The sequence below is a fragment of the Ictidomys tridecemlineatus genome, chromosome 7, assembly GCF_052094955.1.
Source record: "Ictidomys tridecemlineatus isolate mIctTri1 chromosome 7, mIctTri1.hap1, whole genome shotgun sequence".
Taxonomy (NCBI): Eukaryota; Metazoa; Chordata; class Mammalia; order Rodentia; family Sciuridae; genus Ictidomys; species Ictidomys tridecemlineatus.
In genome coordinates, this window is record NC_135483.1 from 190,738,844 (window position 1) to 190,762,802 (window position 23,959).

The window sequence follows — 23,959 nt, forward strand, 5'->3', positions numbered from 1 at the left end:
CATGAGAAGAAGATTACCTCTACACAGGGAAGAGAGGTGGGAGGGCAAGGAGGGAGAAGGGGAATTGCAGGGAAGATGGAAGGAGACCCTCCTCTTTATACAGAGTACATGTATGACGATGTGAGGGGGAAAAAAGAATAGTGTTACCTTAGATTAGATAGAAGTGATGGGAGGGGAGGGGAGAGGATGGGGGGATAGGAAGGACAGTAGAATGAAACAGACATTATTATTGCGGTGTGTGTATATGTGACTGCATGACCAATGTGATTCTGCAACCTGTACACTCAGAAAAATGAGATATTATACCCCATCTGATTCAAATGTATGATATCTCAAGATCACTGTACTGTCATGTGTAACTAATTAAAACAAATAAATTTTTTTTAAAAAGTAATGGGGGCTGGGGATGTGGCTCAAGCAGTAGCGCGCTCGCTTGGCTTGCGTGCGGCCCGGGTTCGATCCTCAGCACCACATACCAACAAAGATGTTGTGTCCGCCGAAAATTAAAAAAAAATAAATATTAAAATTCTCTCTCTCTCTCTCTCTTTAAAAAAAATAAATAAAATAAAATAAAAATAAATAAAAATTAAAAAGTAATGGGCTATGTGGTGGTGACCCATGAATACGTAAATTTTTAAGTTTCTTTCTTTCTTTCTTTTTTTTTTTTTTTTTTTTGGTACCAGGGATTGAACCCAGGGGCATTTAACCACTGTGCCACATCTTCAGTCTTCAGCCCTTTTCTCGGTTTTTTTTTTTTTTTTTTTTTTTTTAATTTTGAGACAAGGGCTCGCTCAGTTGCTTATGGCCTCTCTGAGTTCTGGGGCTGACTTTGAACTTGTGATCCTCATACTTAAAGCTTCCCAAATTGTTGGGATTATAGGCGAGCACCACCTCGACCCGGCTCTATGTATGAGTTTTAAAATAAAGTTTAAAAATATTTTTAAAAAGTAATATATATTTATCATAAAAAATATATATAAGTGAACAAAAAGAAAACACCACAACAAGTCACCAAATAAAAATACAGGACAAACAGCCAGTTAAATTCAGATTTCAGATGATTGCATGGGGTGTGCTTATTCTAAAATACTATTCATAATTGATCTAAAATTCAAATTTAACCAGCTTCCCTGTATTCTTATTGGCTAACTCTATAAACTCTATATCCTTAACCTAGTTATGCCTTAGTTAACACACTGAGACAGTTTTTTGTTACCCCAAAAGTGTGTGAAATTCGTAAAGTATGACTGTTTTGCAACTTAACTTCCCCATTTAACAACAACCCATGAACATCTTTTTTTATATATTTATGTTTTAGTTGTAGACGGACACAATACCTTTATTTTATTTATTTATTTTTATGTGGTGCTGAGGATCGAACTCAGGGCCTCACTCATGCTAGGCCAGTGCTGTGCCGCTGAGCCACAGCCCAGCCCCATGGATACCCTTTCACGGCAGGCAGTGCTCTTAATTGTCCAGTTCTTTATAATGTAAGACTTTTAGACATGAGGAGATAACTCTAACTCCCTGAATGACTCTTTTCTTCCCTACTAGGCCCAACAGTCCTTCCTGTACCTTCCCTGGTTTTATCACCAGGAATGCTGACACTCTGAGTTCTGTTTGTGACAATCCTGGGGAGGAACCAGTCTCAACTCTGCAAGTTAGCAAAGTGGGATTTTGCTGGGGGAGGGGGGGCGCTATAGATGCAGTGCAGGCATTAGACTGTGGGATTCCAACCCCTTCCCTGGTACTCCTCACTCACCAGCAAAGTGGCCTTGGACATGGCCTTGGATATAGCTTGAACTTCTCTGCAAAGCTCCTATTGTCACACAGAATGTGAAAGCAGTAGTTACTGTGAGGATCAATTTGTCACTTCGCCACTAGATGGCAACCTCTTCACGGACAAGAAGACATGGCTATGCCTGCTGGGTCACCATTATGGCCTTATAGGATGCGCTCAAATGGCGTGTGTATCACAGGCATTCAAAAACCATGTGCTGAGCAAATGACAAGTGCAACAGAAAAGGTGAGCGTTTTCAACATCTGGGAGCTAGGGGTCGGTGGGAGGGTAGAGGGCAAGTCCTTGCTCTGTACTTTCTAGCCATAGGACTTTTTATGTTTCTCACTGCTGCAAATTTATACAACTTAGTAATTTAAAATAATGCAAATTTGTTAACTAACAGTTCTGTAGGTTGAACTTAACTCTCTCATTGGGCTAAAATCAAGGCATCAGCAGGGCCGTGGCCTTTTCTGAAGATGGAAGAGAGAATCCATTCCTCCCCACCTTTACAAGTTTCTGTGGCCCCCCTCCCAGCCCACTCATGCTTCTCTCCTCCATCTTCAAAGCATACCTGGACATTCTTCTGCCCCCCCTTTTAAGGACACCTGAGCCCACCTGGGTTATCCAGGACAATCTATTTTTATTTTTTTCCAGTTTGAAACCATATTTTATTTTTAACATAGCTAGAAATATGCAATAACTATATATTTTTAAGCAGAAAACTTTCTTTTCCTTCTTATAGCATCATTAGCAGAAAAAAAGAACATTTCTGGTTTTTAGAAATGATACTGGGTCTCTAAGAAAATGAAGACTATCTGTTGTATTGTGGAACTTAAAGTCTAAAAGCACAGGACACATTTTCAGAAGAGTAATTTACTTTTACCCATTTATATTCGTAATATTCGAGTATAGTTAGGTCATGTATAGTTAAGACAATCAAATCAGGAATCCAAGAAGAAACTGTTCTTCTTGAGTTAAGCACAGCACACATTAGATTTTGAGAACATACATGAACAACAACAACAAAAAAAAACCACTGGCAAGCCCAAATCCAAGTATAAATGGTGTTTTTTTCCAAGGGGTTTAAAAGCATGCTCCATTAGCATACGACTTTTTCTCATTTTTGTAACAGATGCAGTTCTGTTTACTCATGTACAGTAAAGGGTTAGAACCTGTATGAATATATTAGAAATGTACTACTTTATAAATGCACTCCAAGGAATTTATCATTTCCTTTATCTTTGCAGGGACAAAAGGGAAAAAGAGGTGGGGGTATGGTCGCAGTATTTAAGGAAGAGCTGAATACAATAATGAATCTTCATGGTGCCAAGAACTCCATAATGAATATAACCAGGCTCTCATCTATTTTAGAATTCATGTTAGATCAAGCAGTTAATTTCTTGTATGGTTACCAATAACTCAAACCATATACTCTTCAAAATACAAAGATCAATAGGCACTTCCTAAATAGAACACCAAACACTAAAAGGAATCCTTCCTTCCAATGTTTTTTGACATCACAAGATTTTGCCAGAGTGGAAGTCTAATAACATTTAAATAAGCAATCTCATGGCTAAGAAAGAACTACAGTTCTTACGGGTATTATTCCACAGCTAGGATATGTATTACATATTAAATTAACCCCAGCATTAAATATGCTTTGCACAATTATGGTATGATAGCAGTGATGATGCTAGTGAGAAAAGATTATCTTTAGTTCAAGAGGGAGGAAAATACAAGAAGCAGAAAGCAGACATAGTTGGTCATTTTCTGATGAGGAAAGGTAAATTTTAAACATAGAATATAAAAAGAAGACTACTCCCTTATTTCCCCATGGTGGAAATAATATGAAACATTGATTTGATATATTGAACAAAAACTGAGCTAAGTAATCCAACTCCACTGCAGCATAACAAAAAAAAAAAAAAATCACCTCTTCAACACAGTGTAAGATTTAAATGCAGCCTGCATAAGGGCACATGTCATATAAAATAGTAAGACTGCTGCTGCCTTACCAAGTACTTCCAGTCCCTACCCAGGTTAGAGTGAAATACTGGTGTTCCCAATAGTTTTACTGAAATTAATCATTTAAAAAATATTTCTAAATGACAAATCAAAAATGCCTCAGTCTCAGTAACCATATATTCAACTGAAACTTTTATCTATGTAAATGAGATTTATTTACTTCCCACTAGTAAGTCTTTATTTCACTCACGTTACAGCTATGTATTTTCCATACTTAGTATCTGCCTTGCCCAATATCAAAGAAAAAATCCAAAATGATTAGTAAATAAAAATGTAGGAAATAACACCCCCTTGAGTTTTAAATATTTTTAAGGTTTAAAAAGTGTTTTAAGTTTGTAATTCCTAGCAGGAAAACATTATCTGAATGAACACCCTGATAGCAAACCATTGTAAAATGCTTCGGCTGGATTTGCTGCAGAGGGGTAGGGATTATCTTCAAAGCACCCCAGCTCTCCTGATGAGGTCAGAGGTACACTGGTTTGTATTACTGCGACAGCCATTAGGTGATCTAGGTTGCTTTTCCTTCAGTAAGGGTTTTGTCAGGTGGGCATTATGCTTGACCTCCAAATTTGGCTGACAATTTACCAGTGAGATTCATAACCTTTGGGTTGCTTTGATATTTTGACATATTTGCTGGGTTCTGGGCCACATCCTGGAAGGCCACCATAACTTCTGGATCCTGCATGGCTGCAAGAGCCTCCGGATCACTAAGAATTTCATTGAGCCCAGGCATTCCTGCCATTCCAGGCGTGCCCCCTCCCATTCCAGGCATTCCTCCAGGAAAGCCACCTGGAAAAGAGCCAAACTGAGCTCCTGCTTGTCGTTTGGCTTCTTCCTCCCTCTGGGCTCTCTCATGTTCTTCTCTTTCTATTCTTTCTTTGATCTCTCGCTCCTCACGTTTTCGCTCCCATTTTCTCCGATGTTCAGCAATTTTCTGGGCCCGTGGTTGAACGTCTTTCAGCATTGCACTAGCATCATCATCATAATCCAGTTTACAGGCAAGAGCAAGAGCATGGGCTGCTTCTTCCCAGTGGCCCAAAAGTCTGTGGGCTCTCCCTCGCCACTTGTAAGGCTGAGCTGAATCGGGATTTATTTCAATGGCTCTGTCACAGTCTCAATGGCAGCATTTGGCTTCTGTGATTTGATGAAGACACTGGCTCTCTTGGCATACAGAATGGCCAAGCCAGGATTTAGCTTGATGGCCTCTGTGAACAAGTCAATGGCTTTCTGTAGTTCACCATGGTCCAGGGCTTCAGTGGCGGCCCCTTTCTTTTCATTGGCTTGATCCATCATCTCCTCGGTTACCTCCGCATTTTCATCTCCCATTTCTTGAGGAGCATCAGTGTCTGGCTCGATTACACCTTCATTATCAATTTCTAGATCACTTTCCTCACTTGATGGCTCGTCTCTCTTAATGTTTTCTTCCGACTTCTTGCTATCTATTTTTTCTTCCTTGGTATTTTCTTCTGATTTAGGTTTATGCCCCCCATGCTCTCCACCCACTCTCAGGAAGTGCATCTCCTTGGTGTGCAGGACGCTGCTTACACATTTTCACGAAGGCCCGAAGCTCGCTCACTTTGCGGGGATCCAGGGTCGAGGAGAGGCAGGCGGAGGCGGCTGCAGCACGTTCCCAGGCCCGGGCCTGGCGCTGGCTCAGCGTCACCGCGCAGAAGGGGCGACAATCTATTTTTAAATCAGGATTAGCAACCATAATTCTATCTGCAACCTCACTTCCTCTTTCCCAGATAACCTAACATATTCTTAGGACCAAGGGATTAGGATGTGAGCATTTTTGAGGGGCCATTACGTTGCCTTCCACAGACCACAGCAATTATATAACCTCCAAGGTCTGTTTCTTTTCCTTTTTTTTTTTTTTTTTCCAATACTGAAGATGGATTCCAGGGCCCTCACACATGCTAGGCAAGCCCTCTACCACCAAGGTACATCCCTAGCTCTTTTCATTTTATTTTGCGGAATTGTACATGCTGGTCTTGAACTTGTGATCCTCCAGCAGCAACCTCTCAAGTAGCTGAAATTATAGGCATGTGCCATTGCACCTGGCCGTCTTTTTCTTTATAAAACAGAGATCCTACAATGGTTGTAGTGGGGGTTAAAAATGATGACTCTATTAGTTACCTCTTGCTGTGTAAAAAATAACCTCCAAATTTATTAGTCTAAGCCAATTTCATTTCATACCCTTTCCAAGGATCAGAAATTAGCTAAGCACAATGGCGCACACCTGTAATCCCAGCAGCTCAGGAGGCTGAGGCAGGTGGATTTCGAGTTCAAAGCCAGCCTCAGCAAAAGCGAGGTGCTAAGCAACTTAATGAGACCCTGTCTCTAAATAAAATACAAAATAATAGGGCTGGGGATGTGGCTCACTGGTTGAGTGCCCCTGAGAGTTCAATCCTCAATATACACACACACACACACAAACCAAAAAAACAAAAGAAAGAAAGGGAGGGAGGGAGGGAGGGAGGAAGGAAGGAAGGAAGGAAGGAAGGAAGGAAGGAAGGAAGGAAGGGAAGTTAAGAGAGTGGCTCAACTGAGTGATTCTAGCTCAGGTCTTTCACAAGCTGCAGACAAGATATAAGCCAATCCCAGTTATTAAAAGATTGAACAGAACTGAAAGCTCCATCAATGACTGATGGCAGGAAGCCTCTGCTTCTTGCTCTATGGCTTGCTCTCCTTTGGGCTCCAGGAGTATCCTCATAATATGGCATTCCCCAGTGGTCCAAAAGAGTAGAATGCAAGCTACAATATATTTTGTTTTACCTAGCCAAGTACCTCTGTATAATTTAAGGTAATTAAATAATTTTCAAAATTATAAAATTTATCTATAACCTGACTTAGTTTGGTCTAGCTCAGCAGTGTCCACACATTATCAGCAGAATCCCTTCATCAAGTTAAATGTCTCGGGTAGCCCAATGTGACTTCCAAATACAAGGGCAAGTGGCTCAAATGGGAGCGAAGCCTGGGGACCCTCTCAGGTGTGTCTCTCACTCCTCAGCTTACAAACTTCTGGGTCAGTCTTTCATCCAAGCAGGACCTTTTCTGACTTTCCAAAACTGGAAATAATTGCTTTTATGAAATTCAAAATGGCAAGAGGACTCCTGTCTTCTCAAACGCTTTTCTTCTTGAAGTCCTTTATTTTGAAAATATTTTATTAAAATTTTTTAATCAGTAAAAGATGGAAAGAAGAATTACTCATTCAATTAAATGTAAATTCCCAGCCCAATCTCATTGTGACCTTAAAACTCTTAAGACCCAGAAGTCTTTTCAATCCAAAAGCCTAAAACAATTGGGGGCTGCTCCTAGTGCCCCTCTTCCCACATTTCTCTCTCTTCCCTCCCTAAGTCTCTTTCCCCAATCTTAAGTCAATATTAATTTCCAGAAACCAGTGTGTGATGGAGAGTCAGCCCCACTGCCTGCCTCAGGGAGTCAAGGTACTGTGGCCTGGCAGGCATCTAAGAATAGCAGCCAGTTGGGCCTGGGTCTAAATCCCAGACCCACCACTCACTAGCTGCCTGAATTTGGACAAGTTACTTAACCAGACTGAGCCTCCATTTCGATGTCTGTAACTTGGGAAGGCTGCTATCTCCATTTCTGGGTTGTAAAAAGATAAGATGTAATACACCCAAACACAGGGGGACCCCCACAGAAATAGGGGCAATTATTTGACACAAACGAGAAACTGTTAAATGTTCCTGGATTTCTGCTCAACCCTTCCCAAGGGCTAATTAATTTGGTGTGTGACTACCCAAGTTCTATTTCCCAGCCTCTCTTGCAGCTGGGGTTGGTCACATGGCCTATGAATGAAAACAACACTCCTAATTCCAAGTCACTCCCAGGACAGAAGGCTGCCTCCCCCCACTCCCTGATGTCTGCTTTCTCATCCTTCTGCTAGCTGGGAACTGAGGGGTGTCCTCTCTCTCTCCCCCCGCCCCCCCTCCCTCTGCCGTGATGTGGCTTAGTGTGCCAGAGGCTGATGTCAGACTTTGGAGAACTTTGTCCAAATGCAGTTGAACTGACCATGAGCAGCAGAGTACCACCCACAGGCCGACTTTGGGCTACCTTTGCCCTTCAGAGGTAACAGAGCAGTTCAAGGCAATGTTTGAGGAGTCTCTATTCCATTCTGATCTGGTTTTCCCAATTTCAGACTCTGATAAAAGCTGGTTTAGAAGGCAAAGATGAAGGCATGTGTAGGGCTCCTGCCTCCCACAGTAGTCTCAACTTGAGACCCCCATGCTCAGCTCAGCCTGCAGAAAGGACAACACCTGTCTGGTGGGGCTGCCATCCTGGATGAACGCCCATCCTCACTTTTCACTAGGGAACCAGCTCCACAGTCTGGGGTTTTGGGGTTTTAAGTTCACAGGTTTACAGTTGACCAACTGATTTATTAGTCTTATTTGTATGCTTTTTCAAAAAATATTTTAGAACTTAACAAAGCTCATTTTCTTAGAAATTAACAAAGGGACAATTTCCCCCACCATTGGAGTCCCAGTCTCAGCCGTTGTCCCAGGTCCCTCTATCCCACCTCCCCAAGCTCCCTCTGCTCACCCCATGTGCCGGGCAGCTAAGGAATTTTTGCTTTTTGTTTTATTTTGCTGAAAATATTGGCTGACATTTTGACCAGACTCTAGTACCCACACAAGACAAGAAATGAAAGGACCCAAATGTCCTGCAACCCCATGGGTTTATAATAAATAGTCCAGGACGCTGGTTCCCAGATCACCCAGAGAGGAGCCAGGCTGGGTGCAACCAGACCTGTCTGCCAGGCTGCAGCCACCCAGAATGGCCACTCTGTTCCTCAAGGGCCTTCCATAAGTTCCAGGAACAGAAGTACACCTTTTTTAAACACCACAGGTGCACAAAAATCCGTTTTACTTGAAGGCTTGAGCAATAAAAGGTCTATCCACGGGATAAAAGGATATACCTTTTAAAACTACACACATACAGAATGATGGAGAAATTAAACAGAGTTCGCGTTACACTAGCATCCAACAGCAACTCCCCTGTGTTGGAAGATTTCCAAGGAACAAGGGGGCGGAGGCCCTTGACCATGACAGGAAGAGGTAAGGCGCAGGGGTATTGTGACATGCTCAGCTTTTCCCTTGGCCAACCGAGGTCCAAGCCCATTGGGGGCAAGGGAGCCGCCGGACCAACATGGAGCAGCGGCCCAGGGCGAAGCCTTCCGTGACCCGGGAAAGCTCTGAGGCGCAGCAGGAGATTCTAGCCCAGTCTATCGAGGGCCGCGGCCGGGTGCTGCTGGTAAGAGAGCTCTGGAAGCAGGACGATTGCTGCAAGGATCTGCAGAACTTTCCAGAGCAGGCCTCAACCCATCAGCTCACCAGGTCCTCGTCCACACGAGCCACCACAGGCCACAGCACCAGTAACTGCGCCAGGAGGGGACTTAAGCGCTCCGGCGACAGCTCTACGGACAACTCCGAGAACAACGCCGACTACCCGGCCGCAAAGTCCAAGCGCTCCGCGGAGAAGGCGGGGAGAAGCCGGTGCAAGTACGCCGACCCACGCGAGGCCGAGACGCCTGGGACCAGTCCTAGGACCTCCGGCCCCGCGGCTTCGGAGAACCCGGCCACGAGCTGCCGGGCGGTGGGGCAGCCCCGGACAGCGCCGGAGCAGGGCGCGCAGCTGCTTCTGGTGCTGTGCCGCGCGTCGGCGCTGTGCACGCAGCTTCCGCGGCTGCAGCTGGTCCTGGAGCAGGTGCGCGCCCGGGACTCCCGCCCACCCGCCGCGCTCATCGGGATCCTGGTACAGCCGCAGCCGGACGAGGAGGCGGAGGCGCGCTGCCTCCTGGAGAACCTGCTCTGCGGCATCTTCGCGCAGCACAACCCCGCCGTCGAGGTGCACACCGCAGTGTTCTGCCCCGGCCGCCCCCAGGGCGTCCTGGACTTCCAGCGCGCCGCCAGCCAAGTGCGCAAGGTTCCCTTAGCGGATCGGGGGACGCAGATGGATGGTGAGGGGCCCGAGGGCTGGGAACATCCGGTTGCCGCGGGTGCAGGGATGGGGGGCTGGGGCGTTCAAATACAGAGTTCGGTCCCCTGACCCTGGTGCCCCGCTGAGTTTGGACAAACCCCGACTTCACAGCTCTTCTTCTGGCGCCTCTAGCAATTTTGGGTACGGTTTTGAGTGATGAACCAGAGTTCTTACCCCCAGGTGTCTTCGCTGAGGCAATCTAAAAGCGTTTGAATTAATTTAGTGGGCTACACTGGCCCTTCCCACAGCTTGGGGCATCGTTTCCCACTACTGGCAGTTACGGTTTTGTAAGGTTCACACTGGGGATTTGTAGGACCGACAGCCCACCCTTCCTCTCCACAAGCACTGATTGCTTCCTCTGTTCTTTGATGGGGTTCTTTAGTCTCCTCCTCCATGGAATAACAATTACAATAAAAACATGCCTATCGAGCTTTGCACTTCCGATCCTCACAGCCTCCCTCCAGGATGGAACTCCAGGGCTAGCTGACCTTCCTGGCAACCCTCCAGACCTTTCTGAGCAAGGGAGCTGGGCCTGTGGCCCCCAAGCTAATCCGCAGCCTGAGGACTAGTTAGTGGACTCTTTAGGGAAGCAGAAGGGACTAGGGAAGCTCTCTGGGTAGGGTGGGTGCCTTCTTTGTGGAAGGTTCCCTCCTATGTGACATGTGAGGGTGATAGGCCAGTTGTTTTCTGAGATGTCATCTAGCCTGAAGAGTTTCAGGACAAATGGTGGCATGTTTTGCCTGAGAGCCCAGGACACATCCAAGAGGCCTTCTGGGTGGATGGGATTTTAACAACCTCAGTTCTTGCCCTGGCACCTAACTTCACATCTGCTTAGACTCGTTCCTCTCACTCCCTTTAAGTTTAGCCTGGAAGAGTCTCACTTGGCCCGCACTGGCTGTTGGGAAAGCCCCCTACCTATTGGCTCTCCCAACTGTGATCCTCGGCAAAGCTCAGAAATACCTGGTGTGTCTTTGGAAATAGCCCATAGTGATGAAAGTCTTTCAGGCTCCTTGTCCTCATTTCCCACCCTTCCTTCACCTGGTCCCCATCCCTGTCCTCTGCCTTCCCCCTAGTTCAATTTAAGCAGCTTGCATTGAGCCCCTGCTGGCTTTGACCCTCCTTGATCTCCACAGTCAGGGGCTGGGGAACAAGAAAGGAGACAAGGCAAGACATAATCCTAACCCACACAGGATGTGATGCACAAACAGGTGCTCTGGGGCTCAGAGAAGAAACCATGGCTTTCTGCTGGGGATCTCAAGAAAGGTTTTATGAAGAGCTGGATCCCCTTGAGGGGGATCTTGGCCACGGAAAGTATGACAGAGATGGGAGGAGGTGGTAGAGGGAAAGTACTTCTACAAATGTGGGAAAGTTAGGCATGTTCACGAGACCTCCTCCCAGCTGGCTAGAGTTGGACAGAGGCAGCAGCATGGTGGCACCAGGCTTGAGACAGTAGGCTGTGGCCATATGATAGAGGAACCAGGCTCCCCGGCAGGGAACGTGTGCTCAGGCAGAGACAGTGTCCTGGCCAGGACCCATTGCTGTGCTATTCTTGTGCATTCTTCTGGAACAGCTCTCATCCTATGACTGCCTCTCCCTGCTTCTGGGGACCACCATAGTAAAGAACCCACACATTTTTTTTCTCCATAGCCATAGACACACTCCTTAGCTTGCCCTTTGTGTTTCCTCCATCTCCCTCCTGGGAACAGAGACGTGTGTCCTGTTTGACTTCTTTGGATGAAATGGAGTATCTCCTTCACCGCTACCAGAAAATTCTACCTGTGTATATCTACCCCCATCTGACTCATTTAAACTAACGGTTCTCAACCAGGGACAATGTTGACACTCCCGATTACTGGTAGGGACATTTATCAATGTCTGGAGACATTTGGGGTTGTCATGGGCAAAGGGAGATGCTAGTGGGTCAAGACCAGAGATGCTGTTAAACTTCCTGCAATGCTCAGGAAAGCCTCCCACACAAGGAATTATTCAGCCCAAAATGTCAGTAAAGCCAAGTTGAGAAACCCTGATTTCAACTGGGTGGAGGCCCACAATCCAAGCCCACTGGTGCCTGAAAATCCAATTTTGTAGAATTAAATCCCTTGGGATTTCCTGACCTGTATGCTAATCCCAATGGGGTCCCCGGGCTAGGTCCCCAACCTCTCTGGTTCTAAATGGAATCCCCTAAAGAGAACTATTGCTCCTGACTTCAGGGCATCACTGCTGTCTTGTGGATTCCCCTGCTCCCTCCTTACTCCAGCGTCAACCAAATACAACAAACACTACTGATCTGAGCTTCCCTCCACTCCTCATCCTTCATGCTTGTGTTTGGTTTCTTCAATCTTCTCATTCAAGGAATTTGCAAATGTTTTTAGTTTTTTAATTCGTTGATTTTAAAGCTTATGTAATTATCTGATTCCATATTGCCTTCTTGGGTCATGAAAAGACAGAACCCTGAACTAAAATTAGCCCTGTCCATGCCTCCAATTAATCTTCAAAAGTAATTTAACTTCTCTAAACATCAATGTCCTCTTCTTCAAAAAGATAACCATTAAAGTCTTTGCAGCCTCTGGAAGCCCTAGAACAGGTTCTCTGTAGTTTTACAGTTGGCTTGGGTCTGGCCTTGGACCCCTTTGAATCCTTTGTGTCTAACTAGCTCTGAGCAAACCTTGTGGTGGGCATGAGCATCCTCCCCGGGGGGCTACAGGCTGGGGTAGGCCTGGTTTTCTCACCTGCGGATCAATGCGTCCTGCAGCAAGTTCTGTCCCCTCTGTGAATGTGACTCACGTTGCAAAGTGTGAAACTGAGCTTGTCGATTCAAAATGCTTTCCCCTCTTCTGTCCTAAAATGAAAATCACGTTAATGTAGATGAAGATCATAGTCTGTTGACCCAACCCATGCGGGTTTGGGAATAACCCCTCAGGTTTTGCCATTGTAATGAGTTTGAGAAAAATGTTTGTGTTCTGAGCAGCAGATAGGTTTTAAGAGAGAATTTTTCAAAAATTCAAAGCTTCTTTTAAAAGTTGGAACAGCCCACAAGCTCCCCTCCCACATTGGAGGAGAGCAGGCTTTGGAGGCTGGGGAAGCTAATCAGAAATGATAGGGGCTGGGGGCTGTGGAAGGTCAAGTGCTCAGAGAAGCCCCAAATCTTCAGAAAAGTTACACGAAGCTCACTAAAGGCAGAGTGAAGATGGATGTTTGTGTCTCTGCTTTTGTATGTGGAAATGGGTGATAAAGCTGAGTGTCCCATCAAGGGTGTCTTAGAGCGAAAGAGATAGGTCACTTGGACCAAGGAACACACCCGTGATGAAGAGCCTGAAGGTGGTGTTGTGGCCGCAGAATCGTGGGGTCCAGTTGTCACAGGTCCCCAGGCTAAACCAGGCCTGCAGGGGCAGAGCAGAAGCAGCCCTCTGCCTACCCTGGCAGCTGGGAGAACAGGGATACCAGGTTGGTGCCTGCACAGAAGACTGTCCCCGGAGCCCTGGCTGTGGGAGCCACCCTGGCTTTTGTGACCTCACAGGGGGTATAAGTGACTGTTCTCTGGGACCTGGGTTCAGTCAGAGACCAGGGCTGAACACCTAGGGCAGAGGGCAGGGGCAGACGGCCCCTCTAAGAGGGAGCCCAAAGATTAGGCAGCTCCATGTAGGTTCAAGTTTAGGTTAAGAAGAAACACCATGAAGAAGAGCAAGAAGAAAAAGTCCGAGGCCAGACCACCCCGGGACTCGTCCATCTCTCCACGGGGCAGCTCCGACTCTAGCACCTCCCAGCAGCCCAGCTCTGAGAGCACCCATCCCAGCCCCCAGTCCACAACGCAACCATCCAAGTGCACCACACAGCAATCCAGCCCTCAGAAGCAGTTGAGCCCCGAGAGCAGCCCAAAGCCATCGGCGTCCCAGGCCCTCCCAGAACCGGAAGCTCATCCATCGTCTGAATGCCTGTCGTCCCCCCACACCAACAGAAAAGCAGCTCCTTCACCTAAGAAAGGTGGGCAGATTTCTAACTTCAGCAGTTCTAGCCTTCCTGTGGATGGGGTTTCCGGGCTGGTTCTTGTAGGGAGGGGTACGTGGTGAATGTGTTCTGGAACTGTGCTTGTGGAGGGTACAAGATTTTTTTTTTTTTTAACATAAGAGACCAAGATTCCTGAATTTTGTCATTTCTCACCATCATGAGTCTCGCTGGAGACAGTCATGCACACATATAATTTGGCTTTAGAGTAATACTAGCTCGTTAGGAGTCAGCAGTACAGTGTGAGTGCAAAAAAATTCGAGCCAAGGGTACATTTAGAGAAGTATATGGTTTATAACAAAGGAGGTGATCATACTGATCTGCTGTCTTCATCAGGCCGTGCCTGGGAACTATAAAAGATGACTAACAAACTAGTCCAAAGAAGATAGTCCAGGTGATGGAGGGTGAGAGGAGGCAGGGGAATGAGAACCATTTGGCATATGACAATTTATTGATGGCGTTGGAGGACGCATTTGTCAGAGGAAGATGTGAACAGTCTTTCTGTGTTGTCCCCAGGAGTCTGACTAAGGGCTATGGAGAGGCCCAGACAATATATAAGATTCCCAGCTAAATTTTAATTTCAACAAACAGCAGAGAATTTTTTATATGTGTTTCCCCAAATCATGGACCTCCTGTTACATTTTTATTTGCTAAAATGGCAACATTACCCATGGGAGACGCTAGAGGCAGACAGATTTCTGCTCAAGGTAAAAAAAATACTTTGCAACAGTGAGTGGCTGTCTAGGAAGAGTGCTCCTGACTTCTCGCCTAGTCACAAAGAGTCTGAGCCAGCGTAGGTGTGGAGAGGAAGTTCAGTGGCGTTCCGGAAGCGGGCTGTCTTGTACAACGAACGCGATGGCGCTGGCTAACTGCATTGATATCGCACTCAGCTCAAGCCCAGCATCAGCTTGATCTAGGTTTGCCGGCTCACCCCACAGCCCTAGAAGGAGGCACTACCTCGTGGCCATTCTGTACATAAGGAAACTCGTAGGAATCAAACTCACTCTGGAGCAGGCGCTTGTAACAGTGAGAGGGAAACTTGTTCTCTTCTCCAGAATCCTCATTCATAACCACAGCTCCACCTTTCAATTCCAGGAGGAAGAACACCCTTCTCTAGGCTTCTCCTGCACCTGCCGTGAGCCAGGGTCATTACCATGACCTTCAGCCACAGTTCGTTCTTCTGGGAGGGTAGCAAATGAGAGATGCAAGTGGGTGCTAAATCCAAGAAGTTACTGTGACAACAAGACTTCTATAGCTTAGAGTCCATCCTTGACATATGGCAATGGTCTTGAGTGCTCTACTGCATATTGTGTATATTGTGAGCATCAACCATGGACACAAACATTTCTGGATTATGACCTTCAGAGCTGGTATCTGTAGAAAGTAAAACATTTTTGTTGTTTTGTTTTTTTGGCAATACTGGAGCTTAACCAGAGCCTTTGCACATGCTAGGCACATGTTCTATACTGAGCTAGAGCCCAGTCCTGGTCTACTTTTCTAAATGATCAGTCTGTGTGGAATACCCCAGAACTCTCACTTTTCATTCCTAAATCTTTTAATGAGTGCCTATAACTTACCCCAGGAGGGAATTCAGCTTACTGAGGAGGCAAAGCAAGGCATATTGGTAGCTCACTAATGATGATAGGAGACACTCTACACCTTTCTTCCAAAGGAATTTCCCCCTTTTGAATCCAAGTGGGAAGAAGTGTTGGAGATAGGGGATGGAGGTCTTTAAGTAAAGGAAGTCAATTTCTAAAGCCAAGCCTTTCTATAGGCAAAGTAGTGTAGCTCAAGAATGTGAGAGTCCTCCAGTAGCGTGGCTGTCATCAAAAAGAGGGACAATAGTGAGCAAGCGAGGTTGAGGATCTGGAGAAATCAGAATTCTCACACGTGGGGCAGGGGGTCGGGGACAGGGATTGTCAGTGGTGCCACTGCTATGAACTGTCTGGCAGTTCCCCGGAGGAATGTGAAGGAGCCGTATGATCCCACTCCTGGGTGTACGTCCAAGGATTAAGAACACATCCACACAGAAGCTTACACATGGGTGTTCAGGGCATCAATATTTATAATAATCAACAAGTGAAGACAATCCAAGTGTCCGTCATCCAAAGGAGGATAAACAAGATGTGGTGTGAAATAACCACAATATAATATTGTAGAATATTCTTCAGCCAAAAAAAAAAAAAAAAGACACCATGTTCTCATGCATGACAACGTGGATGAAACTTGGGCTAAGTGGAAGAAACAGATCCCCCCTGCCCAACACACACACACACATTGTCGGATTCCATTTACATGAAATGCCCAGAATGGGCAAATTATTCCCAAAAACTTGAGGGGATTAGCAAATGAGGAATGATGTCGTGTGGGGTATGTTTTTTTGTTTTTCAGGAAATGAAAATGTTCTAAAATTAAATAATGGTGATGGTCCTACAACTTAATGCCACAAACCACTGAACACTCTTAAAAGGCTAAATTGTGTGGTCTTGGAAATACATCTCAATTTAAAACTTTTTTTAAAGGATAAGTCTTGCCTTTAGAATCCATGCCTTCCCCACTTCAGGAAAAGTATGTGAGGAGTTTGGTCTAAGCTGGAAAGATGCTGAGTTTTCTGGTTGACCAGTGTGGCTACACAGACCTGGAAGAATCCTTAATCCTGCAAAATAGCCAGGAGAGGAAAAGGCCTCAAGTCCTCTCACCCAACAGCAGAGGGCGCCAACTCCGAGTTCTGCTGGTTGCCATCCCAGAAGACAGAAAATGGGAGATTTCCTTGAGGAAAGAATTTCCAGGACCATAAACCAAAGCAGTGGTTGTCTTAGGGAAGTATCAGTAGCCCCCAGATAAATGGAGCACAGTACCTCCGATTCCAGGAGTCTCCGTGCAGCCTCATGGAGGGCTCAGTCACCTGCTGGGCCATTTTTGGGTCATTTTGCCAGGGCAATAGTTTTTGCTGACTTTAAAAGTTAGAAATTCCCTCCATCCCTGGTGCTGCAAAAAAAGAAGAAGAAGAAGAAGAAGAAAAGAAAACCAGTTATCCATCTGGAGTCAAAGTTCGGTTCTACGATCTACTTGCTATAGTAGCACATCCTTATATCCTTTGAGTCTCAGTTTCCTTATTTATAAAATGGTACTAACAAGATGCCACTTCACAGGATGTTTGTGACAGCTAGCTGAGATGACCAGTGAGGGGAAGGTAGAGCACACCACACAGGTGTAAGCAGCGGCATGGTCAGGATTTTATTTTTCCCAGGTAGACGGCTCTGGAACCCAGACACTCCCTCGCAGCTAGTCTCCCCTCCTGCCTGGGAAGGGCTTGTGCCATGGGAGGGCAGCTTTCCTTGGGCGGTCCAGTCCCACATCCTTGATGGTGCCTTGGAAAGCTCTCGGGTGCGTGTCTGTTGTGGGCCTTCTAGAGCTGTACTCCAGGTTCTCCCCCGGCCTTCCCAGGGCAGGAGCGTCCCTCATCTCTCTCCTTCTCTGTCCACCAGGGACTCAGACCCAGGTGGGCACTCAGACCTGCTCCTGTGCCGTGTGTCCGGGCAGCTTTGCTTGCTGGCGTCGTCTGGGGCTGTGCCACAGACGCATCTTCGATGTCCTTCTGCCTCAGTACTGCCAGGCCATGTCAGGGAGAGGACTCCCAAGCCACGTCACCTTCTACAGGTTCCCGAGCGCGTGCGCGGCTAGAGCCTGGGAAACACTTCCCAGAGCCAGGCTCTGTCCCTTGTTAGCAATCACCTGCGACATCTGGAATTTTGGGCCAGAAGGAACGTCCTGCCCTCCACTTGCCTTCTCTTGGGCTTTGGGAGGCAGGGGCCCTTTCTGACCAGGCCTGTTCCCTGGGATACCCACCCATCTGCACAGAGAGGTGCCATTGCCTTCCTTCTGGAAACTGCTCCAAAGTCATCTCACTCTTCTCTTCTCCATAGAAGCCCTGCCTTCCTCAGAGCACAATCCCTCCCAGCCCTTCATAACGTCCACGCCCTGCCCTACGGGAGCTTTGTGAATAAACGCTCTGGGTGGCCCTTTACCACCTTCCAGGCCTTCACCATAGACGGGCCTTCAGTTTCTTGTCCCGCACAGGAGTTTCCTCTGGAATTTAGTGATAAAAACTGACTGTGACTCACGATCTCCTCCAGGTGATCACAGGACCCCAACCCCTTCAGAGCATGTCAGGCAATTTCGGGGACTGTGAGGGTCAGGTGGGCCCAGGCTGGTCTGCCAATGGCCACGCCCCACAGCCTCACCCACAGTCTCTGCCCCGCTTTTCCTCTTCCACAAACCCACCAAAAGAAATGTCATGGCTGCTATTGGCCCTCAAAAGAAGTCCCCTGTTCATGTCAGGAACAGGCTGAAGGTGCCCACCCCCACATTCTCCCAGTGCTGCCTGGTCATTTGCTTGGGTTGGAAGAGGGATGTCCACCCATGCCCAGCTCTGGGTCCCTCTTGAACAGCCCCATCTGTACTCCACTGAGCAGGCCCTTCTCCTGGGAATTTCAACCCCCTCACCCAGGAGCAAGACCCCATCCTCCATCCTCATCCCCCTCCTCCTTTCAGCACCCCCCCTAACCCAGTCCTTCCTCTGTTTATGGATGAGAAACACCATCTCTAACCTAAGAGAAGCTAAGAGATACCAGGGGGTCTGGTGCCTGCATCCAGAAATACTTCACCGCCTAGTGAGCCCCATCCAAGAAGGACCCGCCCACCTCTCACCATGCCCAGTTCCTCCCACGCCTGGGGTGTCCATCCCTGAGCAGCCAGATGGTGCCATGAGTCCTCATGGGGTCAAAAGCCAACCAGTGGTACTGAGGGGGACCAGAACATTTCCCTTAAAATGTGCGCAGCTTGCCTGTGAGCTGACAGTACACGAGTAGAAATGAGGACGCGAGGTAAGAAGTGCTGTGCCCAGCAGAGGTTCCAGGAGTGTCAGAACAAGAGAGTACGTGAGTCCACACTGGGGGCCAGTGTAGGTCATAGTGTCCCCAGGACGTGAGCTGAGTCTAAAAGGATCTCGGGATGCTCCACTGCTTAAAATAAAAAGGGGAGAACATTCCAAATTCAGGAAAAGGCAAACAGAAGGCTCAGCATTAAGAAAGGAAGGGGAAGGGGCAGGGCCAGTCTGGCCAGGGTCAGCTGCATAGCCTTAGTTCTGTCCACATGTGGGCAGCTGCTTCCATACTCTGCATTGCCACTAAAGAGTAACGTTGGCTTTGGCTTAAAATACACAGCCACAACCGGGTGCAGTGGCACATGCCTGTCATCCCAGAGACTTGGTGACCTAGGCAGGAGGATCACAAGTTCAAGGCCAGCCTCAGCCACTTAGCAAGACCCTGTCTCAAAATAAAAAATAAAAGGAGTGGGTTTGTAGCTCAGTGGTAAAGTGCCCCTGGGTTCAATCCCCAGAACCGGGAAAAAGAATACACATTCACATGAGACAAGAATCCCCATTTTGTAAGATTTTATCAATTTTATCAATATCTATTTTATCAAAATAGATATTGCATTCTTAAAATGCCTGCCTTGCAGTGACTAGAGGAAGTGTGGATTTTCCTTACCTCCGTAGTGGGATGTGATATGTTGTTTCCTGAGGTTCCTCATCTCTAAAATGAATGAAATGATAGGACCTACCTCATAGGATTGTCGTGAGGCTTGAAGATGACATTGGGTGTGAGATGTCTAGCACAGGGCCTGGCACACTGGGCCTCAACCGCCCTCATCACCTGCTCCCCTCCTGGGCAGCTGTTGTCCCAGACCAGCTTATCCTTGGGTCCCAGGGGTCTCGCAATAGGGTGTCTTGGAAGGGGTGGGGGGAATAAGCGTTCTTTTAAGAGAAGATCAAGAGGGTCCCCATATATCTGTGATGGGTCATCAGTCCACCCATCCTCAGGGAAGGAACCCCATTGTGGCCATTTCCTCCTGCTGCAGACACTGGGAAGCCCTCTTCCCAAACCCCCACTACCTGCTTTGCTTTCCAGATTTTCAAGAAAACGCTCATCTCGGCATTACTCCCGAGCTCCAAGCCCTTGGGTCTGTTGCTGTGGCTCTGGGGGCCCTGGGAGCTGCCTACTACATCATTGAATCCCTGTGAACAAGCCCCCAGCCCAAGGTCCGGCAGGTATGAAGAGCCCCTGTCCCTTCTGTGAATGGACGTGTCTGCAGGTGGACATGTCCCCCACCTCTCAGGGAAAGCTTGAGAGTGAGTGACTCATTTCTGGCCTCAGGGTGAGCTGGCATGGCTCTCGGGAAGCCCTGGACGCCCTCAGATCATGACAAGACCATTGTTACGATCATCAAAACAACCGGGCATGGTGGTGCACGCCTGTGGTCCCAGCAGTTTGGGGGAGACTAAGGCAAAAGGAGACTGAGGCGACTATATTGCAGGACCCTCTGGGGCCGGGAGCATGCCTTCCACAGCCACTGTCCGTCCATCCTCCCCCGTCTAGAGGGCTCCCTAGGAGCAGAGCCTGAGACGAGGACTGGGGTGAAGGTTACTTGCTGCCGGGAGAGGGCAGTGAGGGGGCCAGAAAGGGCAGAGAAGGTGCTGAGCCCGGAGAGGTGAGGCCCCAGGCAGACCCAGGCAGCACCGACCAGGAGCTACACCACAGAGCTGCACCTCTGGTGCCCCTGTGTCCGTCAGTCTAGAGGGCAGGAGGGCAGGAGCGTGTCTTTTGTGGAAAAGGCAGCTCCCTTTTGGCTGAGGGCAATCCCTGGAAAAGGGGGCAGCTCTTTAACAGCCCAAATTCCCAATTCTCAGCTCCAGAGGCACCAGCCCAGAAAAGGGGCTGGGTGAGGCACCAAGAGCATCCACAGTGATGCCCGTGGCCAGATTCCTGGGAGGTGACAGTGCAGGGATCATGAGAGGCATTTCAGCCCACCCCCAGGCTTCCACTGCTCAGAGAGTGGACAGGTAATGGCCATAGTCGGGCATGATGTTGGGAGTATATGCTCAAGACATCTCAGAGCCAAGGAGATAAAGCCCAGTGGGAGCTCAGCATCCTCTCAAGGGCTCCTGCTACCTGTCCCAGGGATATTCATGGAGTAGTATTAGAAGCACCTTAAGCTTTAGGAAACACCAGGTTGAGTCTCGGTTTCCTCATCAGTAGGTAGGGAGAGCATCGGTGCCCTCTTCTTGAGTTTGTTGGAAGGGATGCAGTGCTGAGGCACAGAACTGGGGGCTGGAGGGCCTTGTACTGCTGCCAACACGGTGGTTGGAAAGGTGCTGAGTTTGAAGTTGGAGCTGGGAGCCTCCCGTTTTGCCTGCCTTGCCTGAAAGCTGGGTGTCAGGGGCATGTTCTTAACCCTCTGACAGGCAGTGTCATCCCCCGTGGGGAGAATAACTGCCCTCTTCCTCTAAGGCGATGTGGGGAGGTTCGCTGGGGGAAGTACCTGGGCCAGGGCTGTGGCCAGGGGTAGTAGGTTAGTGGCACTGGCCTTGGTGACAAAGTCCACCAGTATTCCTGCAGACTGAATCCAGTCTTTACTACAACCCCCAACTGTATGCGTGTTGTGGGGTTCAGGTATGCTGGGGGCTTGGATTGGGAGGTCATTGCTGTTGTCACTCTTGGACCCAAGAGTTTAACCTGTGCAGTGTCTCAGTTTCACTCAGCCCTGCCTCTTCTGCCCCCAGCAGTGACTCCTCTCTCTCCTTAGGTCCGTTCTCATTAGCCCAGGGGTGGCCACAGGTCCTTGCCTGGATTCAGGGTTAGAGTGTGGCTTTCTGGAGGTCGGATGACATAACCCAGGGGACAGATGCTAGTGCAACTGGAGAGGAAAAACTGTGCTACTAATCTGACCCCACATGAACCACAGGAGACAGGGGCCTTTCCAGCATGGGTGGAGCCAGGCCTGGTGATTCTGATGATGCAGCCTTTCCCCATGTAACATGCGGCTTTTGCCAAATTGCTGGTCCTAATGACAGCAGGGACACCAGCAATAGGTCTCAATGCTGACCAGCCTCCAGCTGCTTGAGATGGAGCTCAGCAGGCCCAGTGTCTTCCAGGGCCCCTCTGCCAGAGTCCAGGCTGCAGGGTCAGCTCCCCTGTTATTGAGGGATGCTACGAATCTCAGGGTCGGAGGAAAGCACCACAGCCAGGGGCAGCAGAGGCCTTTGAAGAGCCCAGAAGTTTGTAATTAAGAACCAAGGGATTGAATTATAGTAACTAGATTAACCCAATCTAGATCTACCAACCCAGGCTGGGCTTGGGTTACCTCCCCCAACCAGGCACAGGAGGAATGAGCATCCAAAACAGTATATACATAGCCGGTCACAATGGTGCCTACTTGTAAATCCCAGTGGCTCTGGAGGCTGAGGCAGGAGGATCACAAGTTCAAAGCCAGCCTCAGCAATTTAGGGAGGCCCTAAGCAACATAGTGAGACCCTTCTCTAAATAAAATACAAAAAGGACTCTAGATGTGGCTCAGTGGTTAAGTACTCCTGGGTTCAATCCCCAGCGCTCCTTCCCCCACAAAAAAAAAAAAAGAGAGAGAAAGAAAACAAAATGGCACCTGCTGGCCAGGGAGAAATGAGGTGGGGGTTGGGGAGAGGGGGCAGCTCAAAACTCCCACCACCACGGGCGAGAGGTTTGTAGCTGTGCTGCGGATGTGTCTGCAAGAGGACTGGATGGGCAGGTCTCGCTGATTTAACCAGTGAAAGTCACCCCATAGGCCAGGTGGAAGGACTGGGGTGCACTGTGGGGTACCCCGAGTCTTTCTGAGCTTTGAGGCTTAGCTCTTAGTCCCAAAGGAAGGGAAACAGGGAGTTTGGTGTCCTCCTCTGTCCAGAGAGTTGAAGAACCATCTGATGACAGTAGCAAAGCTGCCTCCCTCTTTGAGGAAAGATGCTTCTAGAATTTTCTTTCCTAAATCTTGGTGAACCTTTCGATCCACACCTTCCTCGGAGGATGGTGAAGCATTACAGACAAGGGGCTCCCTTCCTGCTCCTGTGCGTCCCTGAATGTGGTGAGCCCAGCACCCTGGCCTAGTTGTGGGGGCCCTCGAGGGGAGACAGCACATGGTGACACTGAGTCAGGTCCAGTAGATGCCAGGAGCTCTGTGAAAGTGTCACAGCCTCAGGGAAGACGCCGTCTCCAAGTGGCTCTTGTGGGCTGAAAGGACACACCATCATGAATGGAAGAAATTGAAATCCTGAATAACGTATTTTTCCATGAAAGCATCTTAGCTGCTCAGCCCTCACCCCCGAGAGTGTAGAACTGCAGAGGCACCAGATTCCCGCTCACAGAGAACTGGGAATCGTCTGAGCCAACGGCTCTGTTCTTATTATTATTTTTTTTCTTACAGATCCAGTTTCCATCAAAGGATCTCACTTGTCACCAAAAAGAGCAAAAAAGAAAAAAAAAAGGGGAAAAATGATCTTGTGTCTTTAGTCTGTTTTATTCAGAGATACAAATGGGCAGGGAGGTAAGTGCGGGGGCCTTGGGGACTTTCTGAGCCACATGTAAACCACAGGCCCAGGTGGAGCACTTCCTCTGTGCACACACAACAAACTGTTTGAGCTGTTCCCACTCAAAGAGCAGGAATTATAAAGCCTGTATAACCCGCCAGCTGCACTTCCACTGGGTGGGAATCCAGCAGCGGGCATGGAGGAACGAACGCGCACATTTCCAGGCCTTCAGGACAGAGGCCCTGGCCCCGCAGTGCGCTTTCTAGGCAATGGCTGCCCTGCGATGGGGGCAGGCCACCAGCTACCTTGTGGTTAGTCCTGGCCAGTGCCCAGGGGCTGCCACATCTAGCTCCTGAGCAGCCAGGTAGAAATCTCAGTTCAGCATGATCTTAGGAAAGGGGACATCAACAGAGAAGGGAGAACGGTCATTCCTGGGTTTAGTGGCCACTGGGGCCACCTTGGAAGGTGGTGGACTACAATGACAAAGTAACTCAACCCCAGGAGGAAAGATGGAACCTTGGTACACCCACTGGTGGGAGACTGCTGGGAGGAAGGGGGCTAATTCCCCTGCACTTTTGTACTCTGGCAAGGAACCCCCAACCCCACCCCAGGCACAGAAGTGCAATCAAGGGAAGGTGGGATAGAGACAGGATAAGGACAACCCTGAAGGCCATGCCCAGGGGACCTGGGCTTCTCTAAGAATTGGCCAAGGGGGCTGTTGGGACAGCCCCTTGCGGAAGCAGAGACCAGTCTGCCTG

General features: G+C 48.3%; 1 protein-coding gene and 1 pseudogene across 1 annotated transcript; one reads left to right on the top strand and one right to left on the bottom strand.

Moving 5' to 3' along the window:
* Nucleotides 1-4,213: 4,213 nt before the first annotated feature.
* Nucleotides 4,214-5,531, bottom strand: LOC101976728 (hsc70-interacting protein pseudogene; annotated as a pseudogene).
* Nucleotides 5,532-8,740: 3,209 nt separating this feature from the next.
* On the top strand, nt 8,741-23,167 carry LOC101976447 (uncharacterized). Its single transcript, XM_040267997.2, has 3 exons — nt 8,741-9,782; nt 19,777-19,916; nt 23,099-23,167. The coding sequence occupies exons 1-2, from the start codon at nt 8,972-8,974 to the stop codon at nt 19,887-19,889; spliced, it is 924 nt and encodes a 307-aa protein (XP_040123931.2). The 5' UTR covers nt 8,741-8,971; the 3' UTR covers nt 19,890-19,916; nt 23,099-23,167.
* Nucleotides 23,168-23,959: the final 792 nt, after the last annotated feature.